At 42.7% G+C, this 23,654-nt stretch overlaps 1 protein-coding gene across 2 annotated transcripts in view; it reads left to right on the top strand.

Moving 5' to 3' along the window:
- Positions 1 to 23,654, top strand: part of SH3KBP1 (SH3 domain containing kinase binding protein 1) — a 338,393-nt gene that overhangs the window by 217,086 nt on the left and 97,653 nt on the right. For both annotated transcript variants that reach the window (XM_080831325.1, XM_080831326.1), the window contains one exon: positions 20,009 to 20,084. In XM_080831325.1, the coding sequence (XP_080687451.1) occupies positions 20,009 to 20,084 (76 nt within the window). The remainder of the gene's footprint in view (positions 1 to 20,008; positions 20,085 to 23,654) is intronic.

Below are 23,654 nucleotides of genomic sequence, written 5' to 3'. Positions count from 1 at the left end.
GACTTTTATCACAACGGTAGTGTCCGTGCAGTATACCCCTGAGGTCATATTAAATGTTACCTGATTTTAGAACTTAACATATAATGGGCCCCCCTTTTCTTTCAGACAAGTGCGCGGTCATCCCTTGTACAGGCGTACCACCATTTATTGAACCGATCCTCCTATAATAACTGTTTAGGTTGCCTCCACATTTTTAATATTAAAAATAGCATTCTTATATATGCATCACTGTGTCTGCCCTGGTTTTTTTTTCGGGCTCAATTTTTAAGAGAGGAATTTCGGGTTAAAGGCTGACCTAATTCTGGCTGGTTATGTTTGTAATGAAAATAACCTAAGTACATGGTAAAAAAATTCCAACAGAACAAAAGTAAGACTTTCTCAGTTTCATGCACTCAGCTTTACTTCCCGGTAGAAATCCCCATAAAAGCTTTTTTTGTATGCCTATAGAAATGGAGGGTTTTGGGGGGTGCTTGGGTGGCTCAGTCGGTTAAGCACCTGCCTTCAGCTCAGATCATGATCTCAAGGTCCTGGGATCGGGCCCCACATGAGGCTCTTTGCTCAGTGGGGAGTCTGCTTCTCCTTCTCCCTTTGCCTGCTGCTCCCCCTGCTTGTGCTCTCTGTGTGTCAAATAAATATATAAAATCTTTTTTAAGAAAGAAATGTAGAATGTTTTTATTACAGTAAAATATACATAATACCATTTATCCATTATTAAGTATATAATTAATGGCATTAAATATGTTCATGTTAATGTGTAACCGTCATCACCATCCATCTCCAGAACCCAGAACTTTTTCGTCTTTTCACAGTGAAACAATGTACCCATTAGAACACTAACTTCTCATTCTCCCCTCCTCCTAGCAACTACCTTTCAGCTTTCTGTCTCTGTGAATTTGACTCTGCTGAGTACCTCTTATAAGTGGAGTCATAAGATATTTAACCTTTTGTTGCCTGCCTTACTTTACCTAGCTAATGTCTTCGAGTTTCATCTACGTTGTAGCACGTGTCAGAATTTCCTTCCTTTTTAAGGCTGAATAATATTCCACTGTATGGCTATATCACAGTTTGTTTATCCATTCTTCTACTGATAGACATTTAGGGTGTTTCTGCATTTTGGCTACTGTGAATAATGCTAAAATGAGCACTGGCCTACTGATACCTATGTGAGTCCTGGCTCTCAATTCTTTTGGGTTTATTCCCAGAAGTAGAGTTACTGGATCATATATAATTCTATTTTTAATTTTTGTGAAGCTGCCATACTGTTCTCCACAGCAGCTGCGCCATTTTGCATTCCTACGGGTAATGCCTGGGGGTTTCAGTTTCTCCACATCCTTACCAGCACTTGTCATTCTCTTTTTGTGTGTTTTATAATAGCCACCCTAATGGGTGTGAAGTGGTAGCTCATTGCTGTTAGAATTGGTGTTTAATGTATGTTCGTGTTGCCTATCACAAAGAGAAAAAAATACCATTCTTCTCATCGTAGAATAATGAGTTGAGGAAAAGGTCCTCTGTCTGAGAAGCCCCATGAACTAGCATGTCAGTTACACAGTCCCAAGAGATCGCAGATGGCTTTGAGGGAAGGACTAGGCCCCCTGTTCCCGAGTCCCTGAAGAAAAGAGGAGCAGGGAACCCAGGTGGTTGCTTGCTTTCCAGGTTTCATAGTGACCAGGACTGCTTCTCTTCATCCCCCCTGCAAAAAAAATATGGAGAGTGGATTCAAAATAGTTCTTCTTTGAAAAGATGAATTTCTTTTTTGTGCTATCATTAATTCAAAATGATATTACCTCATTTATCCTCCATAGTAGGGAAAGCCATTTTTATGATTGACTTTTTCTGTCCTCAGCTTCTGCTCTGGGATTCTTTGGGGATGGGAAGTGAAAGTCCTTTCTTTTGCACATTCACCGAATCATTCATTTGGTTCAATTGATATTTTTCAGTGGGGTGGGCAAAAGTATCTACAAGTATTTCGTTGTGGCTCTCTTTTCTTCTTTACTTACGTTAATAACTATTTCATAATATTTATAATCTTGAAGTTTGTGGATGCTTTGCATTCCTGAAAGTCAAGGTTTTACAAATCTCTGTGTGGCCATTAAAAAGATCAGGCATATGTACCTAACTGGTCTTTTTCTTGCTGATATTCTTGCTACCTGTAAAACGATAGTCTAGACAACTGAATTTCAGTGGGATGGTTTAAGCTGAGTGCTCTATAAAAACTGGCAACTTTATTTTTGTTAAGATTGTATCTATCTATTTATTTATTTATTTGAGAGAGACCATCCATGCGCTCACCCTTGAGTTGGGGTAGGAACAGAGTGGAAGGGAGAGGGAGGGGGAAAGAACCTCAGGCAGAGTCCATGCTGAGCGCAGACCCCGATGTTGGGGTTCATCCCACAGCTCCGAAATCACGATCTGAGCCAACACGAAGAGTCAGGCGCTCGACCGACTGAGCCACCCAGGCATCCCCAAACTGGCAACTTTCAAATAAACTGCCCAGCTCACTTTGCATGATGATGCACCTTTTCTTACATTTAGAGAATTTAGATCACGAAGCTTGTGAGCAACCTGTTTTGTACTTTTCTGTGGCATCAGAGGCCATTTAGAAAGGATGAAATGACAGCCTATTCTTGACGCAGGCTTTTAAAGGTGGCGGCCAGGTCCCACACAGATGTGTGCCCATAAACCCTCTTGAAGCAAATGCAGGCAGAGGCGCAGGAACCCCTACTTACACCTCTGATGGAGCTTTCTCTTTCTTTCTCTCAACCTGGGCTATAAAATGAACAATTGACAAATTAAGAGTGAGCGGGAGTTGCCTTAAAAGCTGCTTCTTCATGAAAGGGCATCGTCAAGCCACTTCATGGATGGCCCCTGACTCAGGAGTCTCACCTCAATTAAACTTACGCTTGAACCTTTAGGAATAGAGGAGGCAATGTTTGGACAACTAAAGGCAGGTATTTGGGGTCTCTGTCACTTAGAAGCCGTATTTCTGTTTGCCCATTTAAGATGAGGAAGTTAGAAGTGGTAAAGATGAATTTACTGCCTCATTTTCTTTTTTCTTCTTTCACTTGCTAAGCATTTTCACCCACCAGCGATTTTAATATGTTTTGCTCCATTTGTTTTGGTAGCATCTGTTCAGTCTGTTCTTTTTATTTTGATTTCTTAGTTGGGTTTTTCATTTTCCCTCTGTACCAGAAGCAGTTTTTCCAAGAGTTCTTGAGTACCTTTTCTAGACTATTAAGAAAGTGGATAAGAGAAGTAATGATGTAAAGTATCAAGACATTCAATCCTGGAGTAGTCCCGACTTACCCCCCCACCCCATACAGTGCTAGCCTTGTCAGGTTGCTGCACCAAGAGAGCTGCCCATGTTATGTGTCCCGTGTGTCTCATTTCGGATAGAGCTCTTCTGCTTCAAACCCTAGTACCCTCCACGTTCACGCGTTGTTACAAACTGAGAAGGTTGGCTTGCTCATAATTTAGAATCCTATTTTTTTTCCGGTGATGGGAATACAGCTATTGTTGTTTTTTGATTTGCAAGAGGCTGAAATGTTACAAAGCTGGTAACTCTGTGCCCACACATGTAAGTATTGTGTCCAGGTGAGGCACGTCGCACAGTCTCTTTGCAGTATAGAGGTGAGCGGGACATAATGGATGGGCAACCTTATTGCGCTTTCCAGGAAGGGGATGGGATCTGTAACATTTTGGTGTAATTTTTGTGTGCACTGCCCGAGTTCAAACAACTCCAGGTTTTCCCAGTTAGAGCCTTCAGTCATAGGTCACTAGGCAGGAGAGCAGAAAAGTGTCCAAATAAGACATGAAAAGAGGCCTGGAAAAAATTAGTGAGGCCAAAAGTGATACAGCCAGGTCAGGAGAGGGATTGCTGTTTCCAGTTGCTAAGAAATGATTTTATGGGGCCGTAGAGCAGTATTCTTGCATGTAGCCCATCCCTGACTTGAGTCTAGAAAGTCTATATGAAATGAAGATTCTAATGTGGGTTGATCATCTCGTTATGAAACTCAATGACTGGAAAGAGACTGGGGTATCCAGAGAGGCAGTGACTGAAGGCAGTCACTGGAGTGAATGGAAATGGTCAAGAAACTAGAAATCGGGGGCTGTGGTCATCGTTGCAAAGAGAGAAGGCTAAATGGAGTTTGGGAGAAAAAGAAAAAAAGAAAAAAAATAAAGGGAGTTTGGGAGGAAGTGAAGAATTACGTGGGGTTTGAGGGTTGCTTATTCTCTGGTCCCCCGGTGGCTGAAAAGGGGGAGCCCTCTATAACCTGAGCCATGGTGGTCAGGTTAGGAATAAGGGAGAAGTGGCCAATACTGAGGCCTGATAAAGTCTTCCTTGTTTATGGCAAGGAGGATGTGGAAATCTTTTCCTGAAAGTCCTCATAGAATTGGATAGATAGATAACATCTCTCTGAAATAAATTAAGTGTAGTAACTCAGGAGTTAGGGAATAGGTTAGAAACCCCGGAAGTTCCACGCTTGCTCTTTGTCCTCCTCTGTCACCGTCTTCTGTGAATCTATGTTGTTTTCCCTGCACGGAGCCTGTAGCGGGACTTTGTGGAAGGCACAGAGAGGAACTGCTGCTCTCGGGACTGCAGAAGTGGAAAGCACTGAAGAGAACGTTCTGCATTGTAATAGAAAAGGACAAGGAATTTCTCAAGGCCAGAAAATGCATCAGTTGGGAGATTTTACTGTGCACATTCTCTGCTCCCCTACCTCTGTAAAACAAACAAAACATACCTTTAAAAAAAAAACATAGAACTATAAAAAGTGCCATTTAAGAAAGCCCATGATTAAAATAGGTGATTTCATGTTTTGTTTTGTTTTGTTTTCCAAATGAGGGTTTTCTTCCTCTCTATTTTGTGTGTGTTACAGAGAAAGGAGAAGAGAATGGGGAAATATTTTAGGACAGGAAAATGAGAACATGCACAATGAGTAATGAAAGATGTAGCATTCCTTCATTTAGTGAGGATCTAATTTGCCTAAAACTCATCATGCACCCTAGAGAGAATTTCGAGCCTTCACAGAACTCCTTCTGTACCCAAGATTTGCTACTGAAGAGACTTGTAACTTTGAGTGAGTGAATGAATATGCCTGATCGCCCAGCACAAGGCTGAACTGAACTTTTTCTCCAGCAAACCGGAAATCATTCCACCAAAAGATTCCTCTTTAAAGTGCATTGAGTCGATCCATCCACGCCCTCAACTCAGTTCCCCTTTAAAAAAAAAAAAAAAAAAAAGGCGTGATTTTTGAAAAGCGCAAAATCAAAGTATGTTCACATTAAGTGGAAATGGTTGTCAAATAGCTGAGAAAGGAAAATAACTGAAATCCATGTAATTTTAAGATTATGATACACTTAAGTAGTGTTAAAAGCAGGAGGAAAAAAATGAAACCTCAAAATTGGGGGGCCTGGTTTTCATCACATTTGTTTTTTTCTCCCATTTGAGAAACTGTAATCATTACTTTGGTTTGTGTTTAGCAAGAGTTTTTTAAAACATTAAAATAAATAAAAAGAGTTTTTCTCTGTGAAGGACCAGAGAACCACTAGAAAACAGAACAATAAAGCCATGCAAATAAAGCCATGCAAATAAAGCCATGCAAATAAATTCTACCCTTTCGATCAGGACTTCTTCAAATGTTGGGAAATGAGGAATCTGGAAGTGTTGTCTTTGATCATACGTGAAAAAGTTACAAAGTAAACTCACTTTTTTTTTTTTAAAAGATTTTATTTATTTATTGGACAGACAGAGATCACAAGTAGGCAGAGAGGCAGGCAGAGAGAGAGGAGAAAGCAGGCTCTCCACGAAGCCGAGAGCCTGATGCGGGGCTTGATCCCAGGACCCTGGGATCATGACCCGAGCCGAAGACAGAGGCTTTAACCCACGGAGCCATCCAGGCGCCCCGTAAACTCACTTTTTTTTTCAGTTCCTTTCATACATGTGAATAGGAATTCATGGGTTTAATTAGAAGAGCAGGAAATATATTTTTTTTTAACTTTGAAAACATGATACAATACCTTGATACTTTATTTGACTAAGTAGATGGTATAAAATCATTTCCAATTATTGCCTGCCATTTATCACCACCCTTTACTTCGAGTTAATCATCGGCTAACTCATTTTACATCTGATATTCTTAACATCCTTACTAATGACTTGGAAGAGGAAGTATAATGACCCACTAATAAAAGCTCCATGTGATTTCTAGTTAGGAGGTGTCGCATATCAAATCCGGCCTTATGGAAAGAAATCAGTAATGTGGAGAGGTAGGTCATCCTTTCTAGTTAACGTTAGTGTACCTTACTTTCTTAAAATTTTATTTTTTTTTTCATTACAAAAGTAGTAACTGGTTTGTAGAAACACTGGGAAGTAGAAAAATATAAAAGAAAGTAAAAAGCACTGCACTGTAATTTAATCACCTTGGGGTGAACCCTGTTGACTTTTTTGTTTGTTTACTTCCAGCCCTTTTGCCATACATTTTTAACTGGTTGAGATCATACCACACACATAATTTTTTTCACACACACCATCCTTGTGCATCTTTTCCACTTAGCATTATCTAAAATTTTCCATGTCATTACAGACTTAGTGAAACATCTCTTTTAAAGGCTGTAGAATGTTTAGTTGTAAGGCTTTAGATAACCTTGTGGATCTGGGAGAACTGGAATTTGGTGGTTTCATTGACTCCCATCAACATGATGTTTAAATCCCCCACTTTATAGCTGAAAACACAGCATCTTCTTGAAAACATAAGAAGAAAAATAACGTAGGAAAGCAGTCTGGGCTTGTGCGCTCTGTAGTGGTGGGCATTCTGCAAAGGTCTGTTGAATTTGATGTACTACCTGTAGGATAGGTAGTATAGGGTCTGTAGGGTCTGAACAGAATTCCAGTTGTCCCATCCTTGCTTATAGTGAAAGAAGCCTTTAAGAGCAGCCTTTGGCCAGAGCCCTGGCTGCTTTGAGGTAGGAGACTGGGAATCCCATTTTTTACATCTAAGTATCTGTCAGTAATTTTTGCTAGTGGCTTTAGGTATCTGTACCACATGAGTATATGGTCTCATTTGGCCCATGTTTCTTAACTGCCTTGGGAGGAGTATCTGTTTGGCCTAATGATTTAGGATTTCTTCATCCATTATTGAATGGATGCCAAGCTTTGTAAAAGATGGCTCGGAGTGATTTTCTATGGTGGTGTGTTTGCTCCTGAGTATCAAAATTCTCAATAAAAGGCTTTCTGTTCTCTGACAACGGGCCATTTTTCCCAGACACACGCCTTGTTGTTTTTCTATCGTTAACAGTAGATAACAGTTTGGATGCAGCCAGAAGCAGTTGGCATGGGCCTGTATTTGAGGGGCTTCTGGAACAGTCTTCCGGCCACTCACTGTAGGGCGCCACCTTAACTGAAGCTTTATTGACCTGAAAGCTCTGTGGGTTGTCGGCTCTGGCCTTAGTTGTTTCTCCGATTTTCTTTGTTCTGTCGCTTTTCCTCCCAGGCAATGACTATATGGTGATCGCTGTTGCTTTTCTTCGTTGCTCATTTTTCAGAATTATCGCTTTGCTCCAAGCATGTCTCTGCCATGTGACTGTCTTGTAAAAGTCGCTTCATGCTCTCCATTCCCCAAACAAAGGAACGGGCCAGTTAACCTGCTGTTTTAAAAAGCTGCTGTAATCCAAACAGTCATTCTTTGTAACTAGACTCATAAAGAGGCATTATGATGATTGATTTTTTTATTCAGTAAAATTCAATAACAGCGATAATGGCTAAGCACTTTATATACATTTTTCCATTTAATCCTCCTAGAAAATCTATAGGGTACGTAGTATCATTTCCATGTCAGACCAGGAGACAGGGTTATAGAGAGGTTAAGTAACTTGCCCGGGATCCCGTAGCGGTAAGTCTGTGCTCTTAGGAATCCTACCTAATATGAAGTCACTCGTCTTGCTAGATGCCATCATGAGAGGTGGGGAAGCTTTATTCATTCCGTTGGTCTGTCCCTAGCATCTAGAAAATGCATTGCACGCAGTACTTTCTCCATAGATCTATTTTTGATGAATGAATTTACTGTTGACTAAACTAAATTATGAATATTTAATGCCTCCAATGTGCAAGACCCACCAAAGGATACAGAGATTACCAAGAAACCGTTCTTGCCCCACACCCACTTACATTCTAGTCCACAAAACAGACATATACATAAGTAGTCGCAATCCAAAGCAGAGAGGGTAGTGAGTGCTGTTCAGGAGATTCAAAGCATCTGCAGTAGGAACACGGAAGTGGTGAGAGAGTCCCAATGGTTGACACGTAGGACGTTTTCACGGAAGGCACAGAATTTGTGTTCACCCCTTCTTGTCGAATATGGCATAGTAACTGGTAACTAGAGTGCCCTGAGATTAATTTGACCTCTCTTTGAGGATTTCCATTCTTGAGGCACCTCAGGGTCTTCTTTCTAAGTATTTTGCTCTCTATCTAGAAGATGTAACCAATGTGTACTTGACCTCTGCGTATATTTAGGAAGTTCCTGTTTTGAGTAAGTATGTGTCATGAACTTGTTCTTTCCAATGAAATAAAACATAAAGATGATATTGAGTCTTTAAGATTTGATGCAATCTTCTCTTCCCTTCTTCTTTAAAATCGGGGAGACCAGATGATTTAAAAAAAAAAAAAGAGTAAGTGTTATTCTTTGGGAATCTGCGGGGCAGGCAATGAAAGTGAAGAATGAGTCCTTTGGCATTAAAGCCTGAGCTCTGTAGCAGTAGCCAGATTGAGAGACTGTCTTTCTGGAAGCAGTAGGTTATCTTTCATAGAAGTGGAACGAGTGTTTCCTGTAGGACTGAACTGAGCTTCTGGACAAAGATGGGTTTGTTCTCCAACTCACCTCATTTGATGCTGTCTGCACCCCTGATTATTTTGTGGTTGAATATTAAGCAGCTGGATAGCAGAGGCTCATGAGCAGTTTCTTGCCATTCTAGTCAACATTCATACGTAGGGAGAGGCTTGTAGGGAGGGAAAGAAGAATACACTCTAAGCCTCTTAACAACGTGCTGAAATATACATCACGCAAAATTTACCATTTTAATCATTCTTAAGTGCATCTTTCTATGACATTCAGTACATTGACATTGTTAGGTAGCCATCCCCACCGTCCATCTTCAGAAATCCCATCATCTTGCCAAACCAGAACGCTATACCCCTTAAACACTGAACTCCCCTTTCCCCCTGCCCACAGCCCCTGGCAACCACCCTTCCACTTTCTGTCTCTATGAATCTGACTACTCCTGGTACCTCACATGAGTGGAATCATACAGTATTTGTCCTTCCATGACTGGCTTTTTTCACTTGCTGTGATGTTTTCCTGGTTCATTCATGTTGTTCCCTGTGTCAGGATTTCCTTCTTCTTTAAGGCTGAATAATATTTCAGTGTGTGCCCTAGCCTAGTAAACAGCAGTTTTGCTTGAAAACAAAACAATAAAACATCATTGTAAATATTATCTCCTCTCTGATTAAAACTGTCTCATTTCCTTTCCTTACTCTGAAAGACATAAAAGGTTCTCTGGAAGTTTCTTTCTTTCTAAGATTTTATTTACTTCTTCTTCTTCTTCTTCTTCTTCGAGAGAGAGCAGGGAAAGTAGCAGAGGGAGGAGGAGAAGCAGACTCCACGCTGAACACAGAGCCCAACATGGGGCTCAATCCCAGGGCCATGAGATCATGACCTAAGAGGAAACCAAGAGCCAGATGCCTAACTTTCTGAGCCACCTAGGTGCCCCTTCTCTGGAAATTTCTTTTGGGGAAAGAGATTTCCCATTTTTGATTCTAGCTTAAAACATTTTCGGAGACATACTTGACTAAACTGTTTAGTTTAAATTTGTCAGATTAGAAAGATACTTTTTCATATGTGTCATGAGCTTATGTGTCTAGTTTTTTTAAATTTTATTTTATTTTTTCAGTGTTCCAAAATTCATTGTTTATGCACCACACCCAGTGCTCCGTGCAATACGTGCCCTCCTTAATACCCACCACCAGGCTCACCCAGCCCCCTACGCCCCTCCCCTCCAAAACCCTCAGTTTATGTGTCTGTTTTTTAAAAAATATTTTAGTTTTCAAGTGATGGATTTGTGTTTTAACAGTAAGCTAACTGTTCATGACCATCACAGGCCTACTATTTTTCTCCAAAACATCACCACACCAGCCTCGGAACACTGAGAACACATTCACTGTGATTCTTTCCATTAGGACAGATTCTCCAAAATGTTTCCCTGAACCCCTGCGTCAGGCTGTTTGGCCTCTCTAATGAGGAGGATCTGAACTTCATGTCGCTCTCAGCACATCACTGGCACTCAGGACCTCTGTAGAATGCATATATATAGACTCAAGAATGTAACAGAGTTTGGGTTTTGTCCCTGTATATTCAAACCAGTTCATGATCACCGATTTCTCCCTGTGGAGCCGGTGAAGTATGGAGAGGTCTAAATATTTCTCAAACCTCTCTTTTGCATTCTTAGTTTCACTGTCTCGGCTGGATCATGGTGTCAACCTCCTACTTATTAGCTCTTTGACTTTGGCATGTCTTTACTTTCTTCTGCGTTCCCCTGATGCCACCGGACCATCGGCCTTAAACTTGCAAAGTTGATCCTGCCACACCTCTGCTTACTACCAGTTGCCTTGAAGATGATGCACGAACTTAACATCGGCCCCAACTTACCTTTCCGGCCTCCGACCCAAGTAGCTCTCCGTTCCCTCACCCATGACCGCACCCCCTTCCCCACACACATTCTCACCTTCGCTCCTGCTTCTCTTCAGCTAGAATACCCCTTCCATCATTCTCTGCCTGGCAAGCTTCTGCTCACTTTTCGGAATTTGTCTCAAGCTTCATCAATCCAGTGAGACTGATTTCCAGTTGTGGAGCTATTGCTGGCTCCTATTTTCTCTTCTAGACACTTTTATTGTAGTGTTTATCCCTTTGTATTATGCTGCTCTGTTAGAGTCCATCTCTGCTGCTCAGTTTTGAACTTAGTAAAGATCCAGGACTCTGTCCGTCTCATCTTCGTTAACCCAGCCTCCAGCAATCAGGGCTCATGGCAGTTCCAGAAAAGAACACTGAATGAATGATTAAATGGAAGGAAGGAAGGAAGGAGCGAGTGGAGAGCAGGAGGAGGGTCAAGGGAGGGAGAGAGAGGGGCAGGCCAACCTTCGCTTTTGAGGTATTAAGGAAAACTAACAAGTGGGGTTTTGCCCTCAAGTATGTCATAAAAATGTCATGATCCACTGTGGGCTGCATGTCAGTAGAAACATTACTGAAACCTCATTTTTTAGCGATTTGGACTTCACTTGAACCTTAAAAGTGAGATGGGATTCAAAGACTCTGGGGGAGGAGGTGCCATCCCAGGCAAGGGAAATGACCTAGACTAGGTTGTGATTGAATAAATAAAAATATTTTAAATCCGGATAGCATCTTTGTATGTTAATTGGATTCATACAGCTACTTTTTAGGGAAATTCGGACTTGGTCCCCCAAAGTACAGCAAGTTTCCTGTTAAAGCTCTGGATGAACAAAACTCAAACCAGCCCCATGGCATTCACTCCTGCCTTACCATACTTCTCTCTCCCTTACCCATACTCTTTTTAAATTCTCCAGATGCATCTAAAAAGAGAGCTTTGTTAATCAAAAGATAAAACTAATCCTCTAGGAGAAGGAAGGTTTACGTTTTCCTTTTATCTGTCATAACAGCAGAAAATAGTCTTTTAGAGTATAATGGCGAATTGTATTTTGTCTAAGTGGTACATGAAATGGAAATTTACTTTGGCTTATTCATCCTCTGTGAATAAGATGATCCTACAGCAAAATAGCATGCAGGCTTCTCTCTTGGGAACAGTGGGGGTAAAATATAAATAGTATCTTCATATACTGTCAGATGTTTGGAGAGCTGCCTTCTATGATTTTAATGTTGTCTTGAATGTACATTCTCTACCTCATTGAGCCCTTAAGTCGGCTTTGATTCGTTCTTCAACATTGTGTGTCCCCAGTGTGAGGAGAAGCCCCTGCTAAACCTTACTGTGTTTTGACAAAGAGAAAATCCTTCCCTACCTTTGAATGTTTTCTAGGGCCCTTTCCAGTTTTTTTAGGGCATGCTCTCTAGAGCTCTTCAGAATGCAAACAAATGACCCAAAAGATCAAATCCTGGCAGAAGATAAAGTTCATGATAAATGATAGAACTGGCTGAAATTCACAGCCATATCTTTCTACTGATACACACAAATGCACACGTATGTCTCAGGGAGAGAGAGATATACTAATATAAAAACAAACTTCATATGTACATGTTCAGTAGAATGACAGATACTAAAGTTTTTATTGGATGGATTGAAAGAGTGAGCCCCAGGAGGCCTAATGGAAACATTTAAGTTGGGCTTTGGTGTTTTATATCCAGAGAAAGTTTGCTATTAGTCTTTTTTTTTTTAAGATTTTTTATTTATTTATTTGACAGATGGAGATCACAAGTAGGCAGAGAAGCAGGCGGGGGGGGGGGGGGCGGGGGGAAGCAGGCTCCCCGCTGAGCGGAGAGCCCGATGTGGGGCTCGATCCCAGGACTCCGGGATCATGACCTGAGCCAAAGGCAGAGGCTTTAACCCACTGAGCCACCCAGGCGCTCCAGTTTGCTATTAGTCTTAAGAGCACGAGGGAAAGACACCAGCCCTTGAGAGATATGGCAAGTCGCAGCAACTGGAAGTAAATTTCTTCAGGGCTTTGGGAATTTTTATAAGCAGCCATTAAGTAGCAGTATATATCCTGAGTGGGTTTTTTTAACCTGAGTGCTTTGAAGTAGATATAGTAGGGGGTGATGGTGGAGGTAGACTAAAAGTTGAGTCTCATGCGAGGTCAGAAGAAGTCGCCTGAATTGGGGAACAGGATCCTTGTCTGGAAAATTAGTGAAACAGTCCCTGTTCTAGTAACAAGGCTCTAGGCAGGGGTCAAAGGGGAAGAAATCTGAAAACAGGACCTTGGGGGTGCATTTGATATGAGAAGATACAGTAAGAGGGTCATCAAGGGTGGGTTCCAAGTCGTGAGCCTAGGAAACAAAGAGGATGAGCCGAGAGGGTTTAGGAAGTAGAGGTAGTGATGTTTATCCAGCTCTTCCATACACTCCTCATTCTTGTGATGTGTGTATGGGTAGCACAAGGAATATCCGTTAAGTTTGGAAAACACTTAAATAATGTTAAGGATAGAGTTAAGCAGTAACTACAGGACTTCTCAGAGACTTTAATATGCTATTATGCAAGGATTAGACCAAGTGTTCTGTGTTTCCCATATTTACCAGAGTGTGGGATTAGGTGAATTGGAAGTCGGTTGGTTGGTGGAACATCTTGGGAACATACTTTGGAAAATTATTTCAGAATGAGAGGATGGTGTGTGTGTTCTAATACCCAGATGATAATGAACCCTGCATATGATGGTCTTTTGATTGTAATAGATGGGAACTTGAGGGAATGTGAGGGATCAGGCTGGGATGAATATTTGGAAATCACAGGCAGAGAGCCGTCTACCAGAAACACAGCTGAGACTGGATTCTTCTTTATGGTGGTGACCAATAATTAATAGGAGCTCAGGGGCATGTGCATGGGTACAAGGGAGTAAGGCAGGGGCAACAGAGTTCTAGGAAGATAACCTGGAAAATATGCTGTCACTTGAAACTGTGCTGGAAAGATCTGGTATGTGGCAGTGACAAACCGGGGGGCTCCAAGAGGGCCTCCTGGTCTGGTTTGTCAAGAAGGACATCTCCCCTATTCCATCAGTTGTGTTGTGGAGGGGTTGCTAATGCTAGGGCAGAGGGTGAGACCATGGTGTCCCCAAGCTCCCTGCTCCATTCAGCACTTACTGACCCTTCATATCCTTTGTGGAGATAAGAGAATAAATAACATCCAGGTCCTGCTCTCAAGGAGACCACTATTTCTGAATAGAAGGAGGGAGAAAAGCAGTTAAACTTCTAAGTGTAATACAGTTAAATGCTTCTAGAGCATCTGTGATTCTGACAAGGTCTTCAACCATGATTGGGCAGAGGTTTAACGTAACTCGAATTGTTGCTAACTTTTCAAGACGAGCGGGGAAATAAACACTATATGAACGAACTGTAAGTCATAAGCCCAATTTTATAATCAGAAGATTGCTTTAAAAATTGTTTTTCTTATAGCAAGGTTTAAAAATGGACTGAAGCTTGCCCTTTTGGAGGTGTCAGAATTGACATAGTGGTATATGAGCTGTTTTAAAGGTGACCTCTGTCCCTCGAATGGAGCTACAAATATATTTTTTCTTTGACTGGACCATGCATTTTATCTTAGAATTTTGAGTTGTATTTTACTCTGCCCTATGTCCTGTTGATATCAAATAGTTTAAGCCGAGCCAACCAAAGGCGGGCAAATTGACAGTTGCTAATGTAAATTTCCCAGCGAGTAGAAAAAGCTTCCATTAGAAGCTCACAGGCGCCCATTGTAAGGATGCTCCTTTGTGCTTTTCTCTTCTGGCTCTGACACAAGCTGGCCCCCTGGGCTTCGGCTCTGCTGCTACCGCTCCCGGCCGAGCACCAAGAAGACTTTTTCATAATAACATCAGTTATAGGTGCTCGTGAAAGGAGTGTGTAAAAAGAAATATTAAAATTTTACAGTGCGTTTTAATAGTTCGTGTTTATTTCTGAATTACGATGGTAAATGAAAGCTAAAAGGGTGTGGATATGGTTATATATACATACTGTTTCGTCTTTTCTCCTGTTACTATGTCCTATAGCCTGTATCTCTCTGTATCCGATGCATGACGAACATTTGGGATAACCACACCCAGTGGCTGGACGCTCCTCAACACAGCAGTCCGGAAAACCCAATGAATTGCTGTTTCAGTGTTTGCAGTGATGTGCGGCATCGTCCTGCCTTTTTGTCTGCTTCCCTGCCTCGCACTGAACAGGCACTTAATGAATCTGCACTGAGCAGTAAGGGAAGGAATGCTGTTAAACATGAGTGCAGCGACAGGAATGCCTAGAAAGAGCCATCCTTTAGCGTATATTTTACCAGCTGTTTGAAAAGTCGTCTCTTGTGTTTGGCTTTCTGTGAGGACTTGAGTAATGTTCTACGTATAGCTTCTCAGAAGATCACCCTCTTCTAGAATGGGTATCCGAAAGCCTGGTCAGCCAACAGAGAGGCTTCCCTGACTGCTAGAACATAGGGAGCTCTCTTTCTCTCTTCCCCCATCCACGGAACCTGGTTGCCTTTGTGATTAAGAGTTATGTTTGGTATTCTTGGAGAGGAGACTTTCAGAGATGGGACTTAAACTCTCTTTAACATTGTCCTCTAATTAGAAAATTTTATACACGCAAGGAGTTTGCATCTGAATTAGAATGAAGTCACAGGAGTGACTTGATCTGAGCAGGACCCCAGTCTCACGCTCCAGCAGTCACAAAGAGAAACAGATAAATTAGTCATTAGGGAACTGGATTCCACTGGGCTCAAATCCAGGGATTGTCTTTCCTACAAGCACTAGTTTCTTCATTTTGGCACAGAAAAGGCAAAAAAAATTACTTGCTCCAGTAACTGAAATCATATGGGGGTTATCCTTCCCGATGCTGTATAACCAGATCTTATAGAGCTAGGAGTAGATATGATGCTCTACGGGACCAAAACCCCCAGAAACTTTATTTAGTACTTTTGTCAAGAAAGCCAATAGGATGGGGAGGGTATGTGCTATGATGAGTGCTGTGAAATGTGTAAACCAGACGATTCACAGACCTGTACCCCTGGGGATAAAAATACATTATATGTTTATTAAAATAAAAAAAATTAAAAAAAAAAAAAAAAAAAACCAATAGGAGAGAGACTTCTGGTCTTAAATCTTCAAAGGAATGAATTTTTTGAAGTATTTATTTTTAAAAGTCAGTTTTAAATGGAGATTAGGGTGTGGTAGGAGAGACAGAACTTGACGGCAGCCTGGTGACGACTGTATGTTGCAGTAGATGATTAACAATTGTAGGTCACTATCAGTGGCAATCAATCATTGTCTGTTTGTAGAGCTTTCACCTCTCTGCAGCCATCCATATATATGTCTGCTCCCAGACCCAGCAGCAGCTTCAGAGTTGGGGGACAAGCAGAGCACAGGAGCGCAGATGTGGGTACTGAGAAATCTTTAGGCCACAGCACAGGGAAGAGAAAATGCTGGGCTGAGCTGTGGAGTGGAGCTGCCGAGTGTTCCTTCACAAGGCAGATGGTAAAATGGGCCTGTTGCCCAACTCTTAGGAGTGAAGGAGCTGTGTCCTGAGCAGAGTCAGCACAGCCCCCAAGTACATGGCCAGTCCTTGTCCTGGATAAGCCATCTTCTCAGGAGGGCAAGAACTCGGAACTCTGCTGAGGAAGCAAGGAGTAGAGATCCCGAATCTTCTTCCACAGCTGCTGGAAGCCTAACATTCTTCTTCACTGCCTACAGGGTGGATGCGAGATGTTTGGATGGGATTCCCTGATTTTTCTGTCCACTTGGGCCTGGCTTTCAATTGTATATGACTTCTGTGTGTGCTGGAGCTAGGCGTTGCCCTTTGCAAGTTGGGGTTCTGTTCACTTTTAGACCAGTGGACCCAAGATGTTTTCAGAGGTGTAGGGGAAGCTGAAAGCCTAGTGGAAAAGCAGTGTCTCATTGCCCCGTGTCTTTGTTCTTGTATTTAGAGGAAGGGCAGGGGACAGGGGTTCTCGAATGGGGTGTTTAGAAAGGTGTGGGACGTTTGGTGCGGATGCATTGATCAGGACCACTGCGGGGGATCAGTGGGCAGCACACAGGTGGCCAAGTGTCCTTTAGTGTGTGAGACAGTCTCCTACAATGAAGAGATGTCACACCTACCATGCCCGTAGAGAGAAACACTCTGAGGGAGCCGCAGGGTTTGGCTGTCACTGAAGGTTAGTACAGTCATGCAGATCCACTTGGCCTTAAGGGTAGTCTGAGGCTAGGAACCGTCTTCCATTGTTGACACAAAACCATCTTTCCGGGGTGCCTGGGTGGCTTAGTGGGTTAAAGCCTCTGCCTTCGGCTCGGGTCATGATCCCAGGGTCCTGGGGTCGAGCCCCGCATTGGGCTCTCTGCTCGGCGGGGGGCCTGCTTCCCTTCCTCTCTCTGCCTGTCTCTCTATCTACTTGTAATCTGTCAAATAAATAAATAAAATCTTTTAAAAAAATATTTAAAAAAAACCCATCTTTCCATCCATTCGTCTGTCTGTCCCTTCACCCATCCATCCTCTCAGAGCTCCTTTGGTGAAGGACCCCATAGCCACGTGGGCTCCCTATTCTTTCCCCTCAGTGATATAGCCCCATTGTCAGCCCCACTAAACTCTCGTTCCTTTCCGAGCTGACTGATTTAGTATTGTTATGCCAGCTGAGAGCAGAGAAGGTAGAAGGCATCAAAGCCTAGTGGAAGGAGAGCGAGAAGAGGAAGAAGAGTGAAAAAGATGGTTTATGACTTATCTGATTATGAGAATAGGCACTGCATTGTTCACCCAAGAAAGGTATTTGGTCAGTGCTGATGGAATCCCACCCACATCTAGGTCAGTGCTTCTCAGTCTTGAGCGTACACCAGCATCCCCTGGAGGGTGTGTTCAGACAGACTGCCGGGCACCATCCCCAGAGTTTCTGATTGAGAAAGTCTAGGGTGGGGCCCGGGAATTTGCTCTACTAGCAAGTTCCCAGTGATACCAGTGCCGCCCGCCTGGGAGCCATCCTTCGGTAGGCCTGGAGAAGAGAGAAACAGCTGAACGATTCCCGTCTCTGGGACACCTCGGGGACCAGGCTGAGTGGGGAGGAACTTGCCTTACTCTTGACCTTCAATCATGGCCCAAGAAGAAGAAAGGAAGAGTTAATTTAAGTCTAGCACCCCTGGCAGACGCGCCCATTACCAGCCTCACCGTCACCCGTTGCTGGGAGCCACATGGAGGCCAGTGTGCTGTATTTTCTGAAATAGTGAGAAAAAGAACAGAGTAAGCTCTGCATTCACGTGTCTTTCTGTGACAGAAGTATAGAAGTAAGTGCACTTAACTGGTGGCTTTTTCTTGATGTCTCTTAGCTTACACTGTCCTATAAAGCAGGGCATCAGAGACCATGGGCAGCGCTTCCCTTTGTTACTAAATAAGGGGAAGTTATAAGAACACACAACCTGTGAAGGTTTCCCTAAAGGAAGGCATCTGGTTTAAAGCCCAAACCATTAGAAGCCTCCTTTTTACCCAGAAAGGAACCCCGAGTCAGGATTGAGCAGTATTTTCCTGACTTCCTCTCCCCACTGTCAGTAATCACTCAAGGATTAACAGTTTTGCTTTTCTTCTTCCTAATGAGTTAATGACAGTGATGCTTTGTTCCGGTGGGTCCATAGGGGAAGAACGGAGATGGAGGGGGGCACCACCGTTGGAAATGTAAACAGGAATGTGAATGACACTTTTGACAATGTCTCCTTTTATCTTCACTTCCTGATTTTTCAAGATAATTTCTTAGGATGGTTTTTCGTCAAATTTGACCTTATGGCCGAATAACAACACACTTTTTTCCTCCTTGATGCTTCCTTGGAATCACAAAATACTATTAGTCTGAGTACTTTGCAGCAGTTGAGGGTGGCATGGTATTTTGGATTTCATTTTTTATCCCATTTAGAAGGCCCTGTGGCACTGAATAAAAATGTCACTGTGTAAAATGTAAAAGCTTTCTGTCACAAATGTTTTTAAAAATTCATGAAGGGCTGAGGATTTGATTTATCTTATCCTCTTTCTGTGATTTATTCATATTTAATGTTGGTTTCAACATTTGAGGCATGAAGAACTTTTTCAGATTAAAAACAGTGGTGAGTTAGTTTTATTTGAAGCCACATTCCACCAGGCTGGTGTTTGAATTCTGTAGTTCATTCCTCTTCGTGTGTTCGAGGGGAGGATATGTTTGGTTTTCCCAGTGGCTGGAATTCTCACTAGGGAAACCGTTCGTTGCTGGGAAGGTTGATTCCCCAGCTCCTTCATTTTGACAGCTGTTTTCCTGGTATCCATAGACCGTCTCCTTGGGCATCACGCACCATCACGCAAACGTGGTGGCAAGAGAGAAGAGTGGGCAGAGACCTCACCTTTGGATCCACCATTTTATTGGCTGTCTGGTTTTTTGTTTTTGATATTTTGAGTCTCTGAGTCGCCTGTGTTTTCAGGAACGTCTTTAGTCAGAGACAATATTAGTCTTTTCCGTGGATGGTTTATAAATAATCAGTGGTAATAGAGTTAGCTTTGAATGAAGGAAAGAAAATAAACTCCAAACAAATTCATCTCTTTTTTTTTTTGACTAGTAAATAAACACCTAAGGTCTGTGACACTGGTCGCTCTCAAAGCCCTGGAGGGTTCAAAGGCTAGTGGGAAGAGGGCCCCCGGGCCTCCGTGTTCTGTCTTCAGGGCAGACAGAGCTGTCTTCGGGGACGTGGGGGTATTTACTCCTACCCCGCGAGGCAGGCTGGCTTTTCGGTGGCTGGGAGATGCGGTAAGACTCCGCTTCTCTGGACGCTCTGGCCTCTGCCCAGCCTTGCACGTGCCCGTCCAGCTGACCTTCCGGCTCTCCCTCCCTTTCTCCTTTCCTTCTTTCTGCCTTTTTATTCTTGCCCTCTTACTCCCTTTCTTCGACTCTACAGACCCTTGTGGTGCCTCCTCTGGGCCCGGGGCTGTGCCTCCGCAGCCTCTCGTAGCCTGAGGGGAAATGTGCCTGTCTAGTCTGCTGAAATAATCAACCTTTTAATAAGGACATCAAGGAAGAATGGGAATAAAAGGTACTGAGCGCCTCCAAGGATGAAGCCCTTGCTCCCTGGTTCTCCCACTCGTTTGTCAGCGAGGGTCCGGCCTGGCAGAGAACCGCAGCCACTAGACAGAGCAGTGAAAACTTAAGTGTGTGGTTTTTCGAAGCATTTCTTCATCATGAACTTCATTTTATTTCTTTGCTTAATGGAGAGAATCATCTCGTTAAGTAAACTGCTCTCTTTCCTCCTCAGACTATTGGAAAGAAGTTACCTCCAGCTGCTGCAACTCCGGACCCGTCAAAACCAGAAATGGACAGCAGGACAAAGAGTGAGTTTCCTTGTTTCTCCATTTTACGCTTGGAAGCAGTTACGTGTTTTCTCATCATTGAAATGCCTTTGAAAAATCCTCACGTAATCTGAATAGCTAGTTCACTTTCTTTTTAAAATTTTAAATTTCAGTGTAGTTAACATACAGTGTTGTATTAGTTTCGGGTGAACAATAGAGTGATTCCGCAGTTCTGTACCTTCCTCGGGGCTCATCATAACTCGTGTACTCTTTAATCCCCTTCACCTTAATGGCTTTTTAAAAAGCATCAGAAAAAAGACCCCAGATGTACTTCACGAGGTCCTGCCAGTGGGTGGGCACAGGGTAGGTTAAAGAACTCCTGGGGGTTTTCTCCTTTCTGGAATGTGGTTCTTTCCTATGTATACCCAAGCACTTTGCATAGTTCAGAAAGCAGGAAGATTCTAGAGAATGACAACTCAAGCAGTTTGGGGATTCACGGGCCTTCAGGTCTGGGAGGCCCAACCTTCTAGCCTCCACCTGCAGCCAGCGCTCTCCAAGCCTGCCTTCCTGTCAGCATCCTCCATGCCTCTTGGCTGTAATCAGTCTACGTACAGATGTCTTTCTTTCATTGAGTCAGATATGCCCTTCCAGTGATTTTTACCCATGAATTTTAGTTTCTGAGTCTATATTGATACCAGCCCATTTTTCTCCTAACAGCTCTTTAAGTATTTTGAGGCGCGCTATTGCCGCACGACCTTCCCAAAGAACAGTATTCCCTACTCTAGATCGTTGCCAGTTAAAATATACGATGTCTAGGTACACTTACATTTCAGATAACAGTGAATAATTTTTTGGTTATGAGTAAGCCCCATGTACTATTTGTTTTTTATCTGAAATGCAAATGTACCTGGGCATCCTGAATTTGTAGTTCTTAACCTGGCAAGTCTCCAACTCCTTTTGTTATCCTTCCAATAACTAGGGCATTCTGGGCAGGCTCTGGTCAGAAACAATTACTTCAATTCCTTTTACAGATTTTATGGTTTTTTTTTTCTTTTCAGCCTCAGATTTACTTACAAGGATAATATGGACAGACTACTAATCTAGTTTGGAAAGCCCAAGATTGAAAGAACATAAATCACACATATATAATTATGATTAATATAAGAGCAAAGCACGGCTCTATTCTTCTAATGGCAAAATAATATACCAGAAACTCGTTTTGCAGGGCAAAACAGGTAGTTTCTAGAACAAATGAGTGCTAGTGCCCTAGACTTAAGAATATGAATTTGTGGGACTTGCCAAGCCCAAAATGGTGGCTTTGATAAATAAGTTCGTGGATGATACAGATGCAAATGCTAGAGCTCTGCCTTACTGCTTAGGGTTCGGATGAGTTCCACATGCCTTCTGTCTGGCAATGCTACAGTCAGACTCCTGATACTAGCAGAGAGCCCCGTCTGAGGCTCTAACCCTGTGGTTCTCACACTTGAGCATGCTCCAGCATCACCTAGAGACCCCCACATTGCTGGGTCCCACCTCCAGAATTTCTGAATCACTGGGTCTGGGGGAGGCCTGATAATGTGCTTTTCTAAGGAATTTCCAAGTGCTGCTGCTGCCTCCTGGTTTAGGGCCCACACTTTTAGAACCACTGTTTGGAGCTCCTACATGTTCCTAAGGAGACACTGGCCCCATATTTATTCAAGCAGGTTACAGGCTTATCATGCTAAGCCTGCCTTTAGGCACTGATGAATTTTGAAGAATTAAACATTAAATCATGTATGCAAACATTTGTTTTGTTGAACAGTGGCCTGGCCTTCCAGTCAACTGCTTATTCTGTAGTTACGGCTATTAACAAATTTATAAACGATCACTGTTATTAGCAAAGTTGCTTAGACGGCCGGGATGGGGAATAGGCAGGAAAAGGAGAAGACCCATCAAGCTTCAAAGGTGATTGGAATGTGGTCTCTAGGACAGGCTGTCCTCATGACATGCGACAACCAGTGGTCTTTACCAACCTGACTTGTTTGCAGAAATAGTAATCTGAGAAACAGAATTTTTCTTCATGGGAGTTTCCATAGAAGTTTCCATAGAAGTAAAGTCAAACATAGAAACAAAGTTGAAATTCCCTGTAGATTGGGTGACTTGTGGGTTGCTTTCGGGGGAGACTGAGCAGTAGGGACCCGAAGGGTCACTTGTTGGGATGTGGCACAAAGCAGGACAGTCTGCAGGGCCTGCTTAAGTGGCTAATCCTCAGGTCTCAGGAACTAGCCCTAGGATAAGATCACCCTCTGTAATGTCTGTAGACAGGACATTTGTGTCTTTTGGGAAACATTAGGTGGCTGGGGGAGGTAGATAGCTGTGTGTTAGAGCAGTGCTAGCTGATAGAAATACCATGTGAGCCACATACATAATTTTACATTATCTAGTAGTCATGTTTTTGAAAAAGAAACAGGTGAACTTGTCAATTTCAATATATTTTATTTAACTCAATATATCCCCAGTGTTATTTTTCACATGAAACCCCTATAAAATTATTAAGTGAGATATTTTTTTCTTTATTTATATGAGTCTTCACAAGCCAGCCTGTATTTTTTTTTATTAACATATAATAATGTATTATTTGCTTCAGGGTTACAGGTCTGTGAATCATCAGTCTTACACATTTCACAGCACTCACCATAACACATACCCTCCCCAGTGTCCATAACCCAGCCACCCTATCCCTACCCCCCCTTCCCTCGAGCAACCCTCAGTTTGTTTCCTGAGATTAAGAATCTCTTATGGTTTGTCTCCCTCCTGATCCCATCTTGTTTCATTTTTTCCCTCCCTATGCCCCACGAACCCCCCACCCTGCCTCTCAAATTCCTCATATCAGGGAGATCATATGATAATTGTCTTTCTCTGATTGACTTATTTTGCTTAGCATGATACCCTCTAGTTCCATCCGCGTCGTTGCAAATGGCAAGAATTCATTTCTTTTGATGGCTGCACAGTATTCCATTGTATATATATATACCACATCTTCTTTAGCCAGCATGTATTTTACATGGCTCATCTAACCCAGAGCAGCCACATTTCAAATGCTCTGTAGCCACATATGCCTAGTGGCCACCATATTGGACAGTGTAGTTTGAGAGTAATTCTGGGACCTAAGACAGGCTTCCTAGGCATAGGTATTAACACATATCTGAATATTCAGGTCCTTTAAGCATGTGGGAGGATCCTGGCTCTAGCCCAATCCTGTCCAGTCCTACGAGTATCTATTAATTACGTCCATCTCCCGGCACCGCTCTGGAAGCATCATGGTGAGGGGACGGGTTGTTAATGACGAGTGTTTTTACAGAGGCTGGGTGGTATGTTCTGGCTCAGAGTTGGCAGTGAGGATTCTAGGGCCAGCTGTGTTATTCTCTAGCTGTGTGACCTTGGGCCAAGTAATTTTATTTCTCTGGCCTTGCTCTTCATTGTCTGTGTTGCCCGTGAAGTCAGAGAGTTGTGCTAGCAAGTACCCCCGAGGTTGCTCCCAGCATCCTCATCCACTGATTCAAGTCCAAAGCTTTACGGTTTAGAGTAAAAAGTTTCTGCGTTCAGAAAACACAGCAGCCGGATGGGAGAGGC

Source organism: Martes martes (assembly GCF_963455335.1).
Source record: "Martes martes genome assembly, chromosome: X".
Lineage (NCBI taxonomy): Eukaryota > Metazoa > Chordata > Mammalia > Carnivora > Mustelidae > Martes > Martes martes.
The sequence above is the reverse complement of the archived record's forward strand: the minus strand, read 5'-3'. Positions and strand labels throughout refer to the sequence as shown.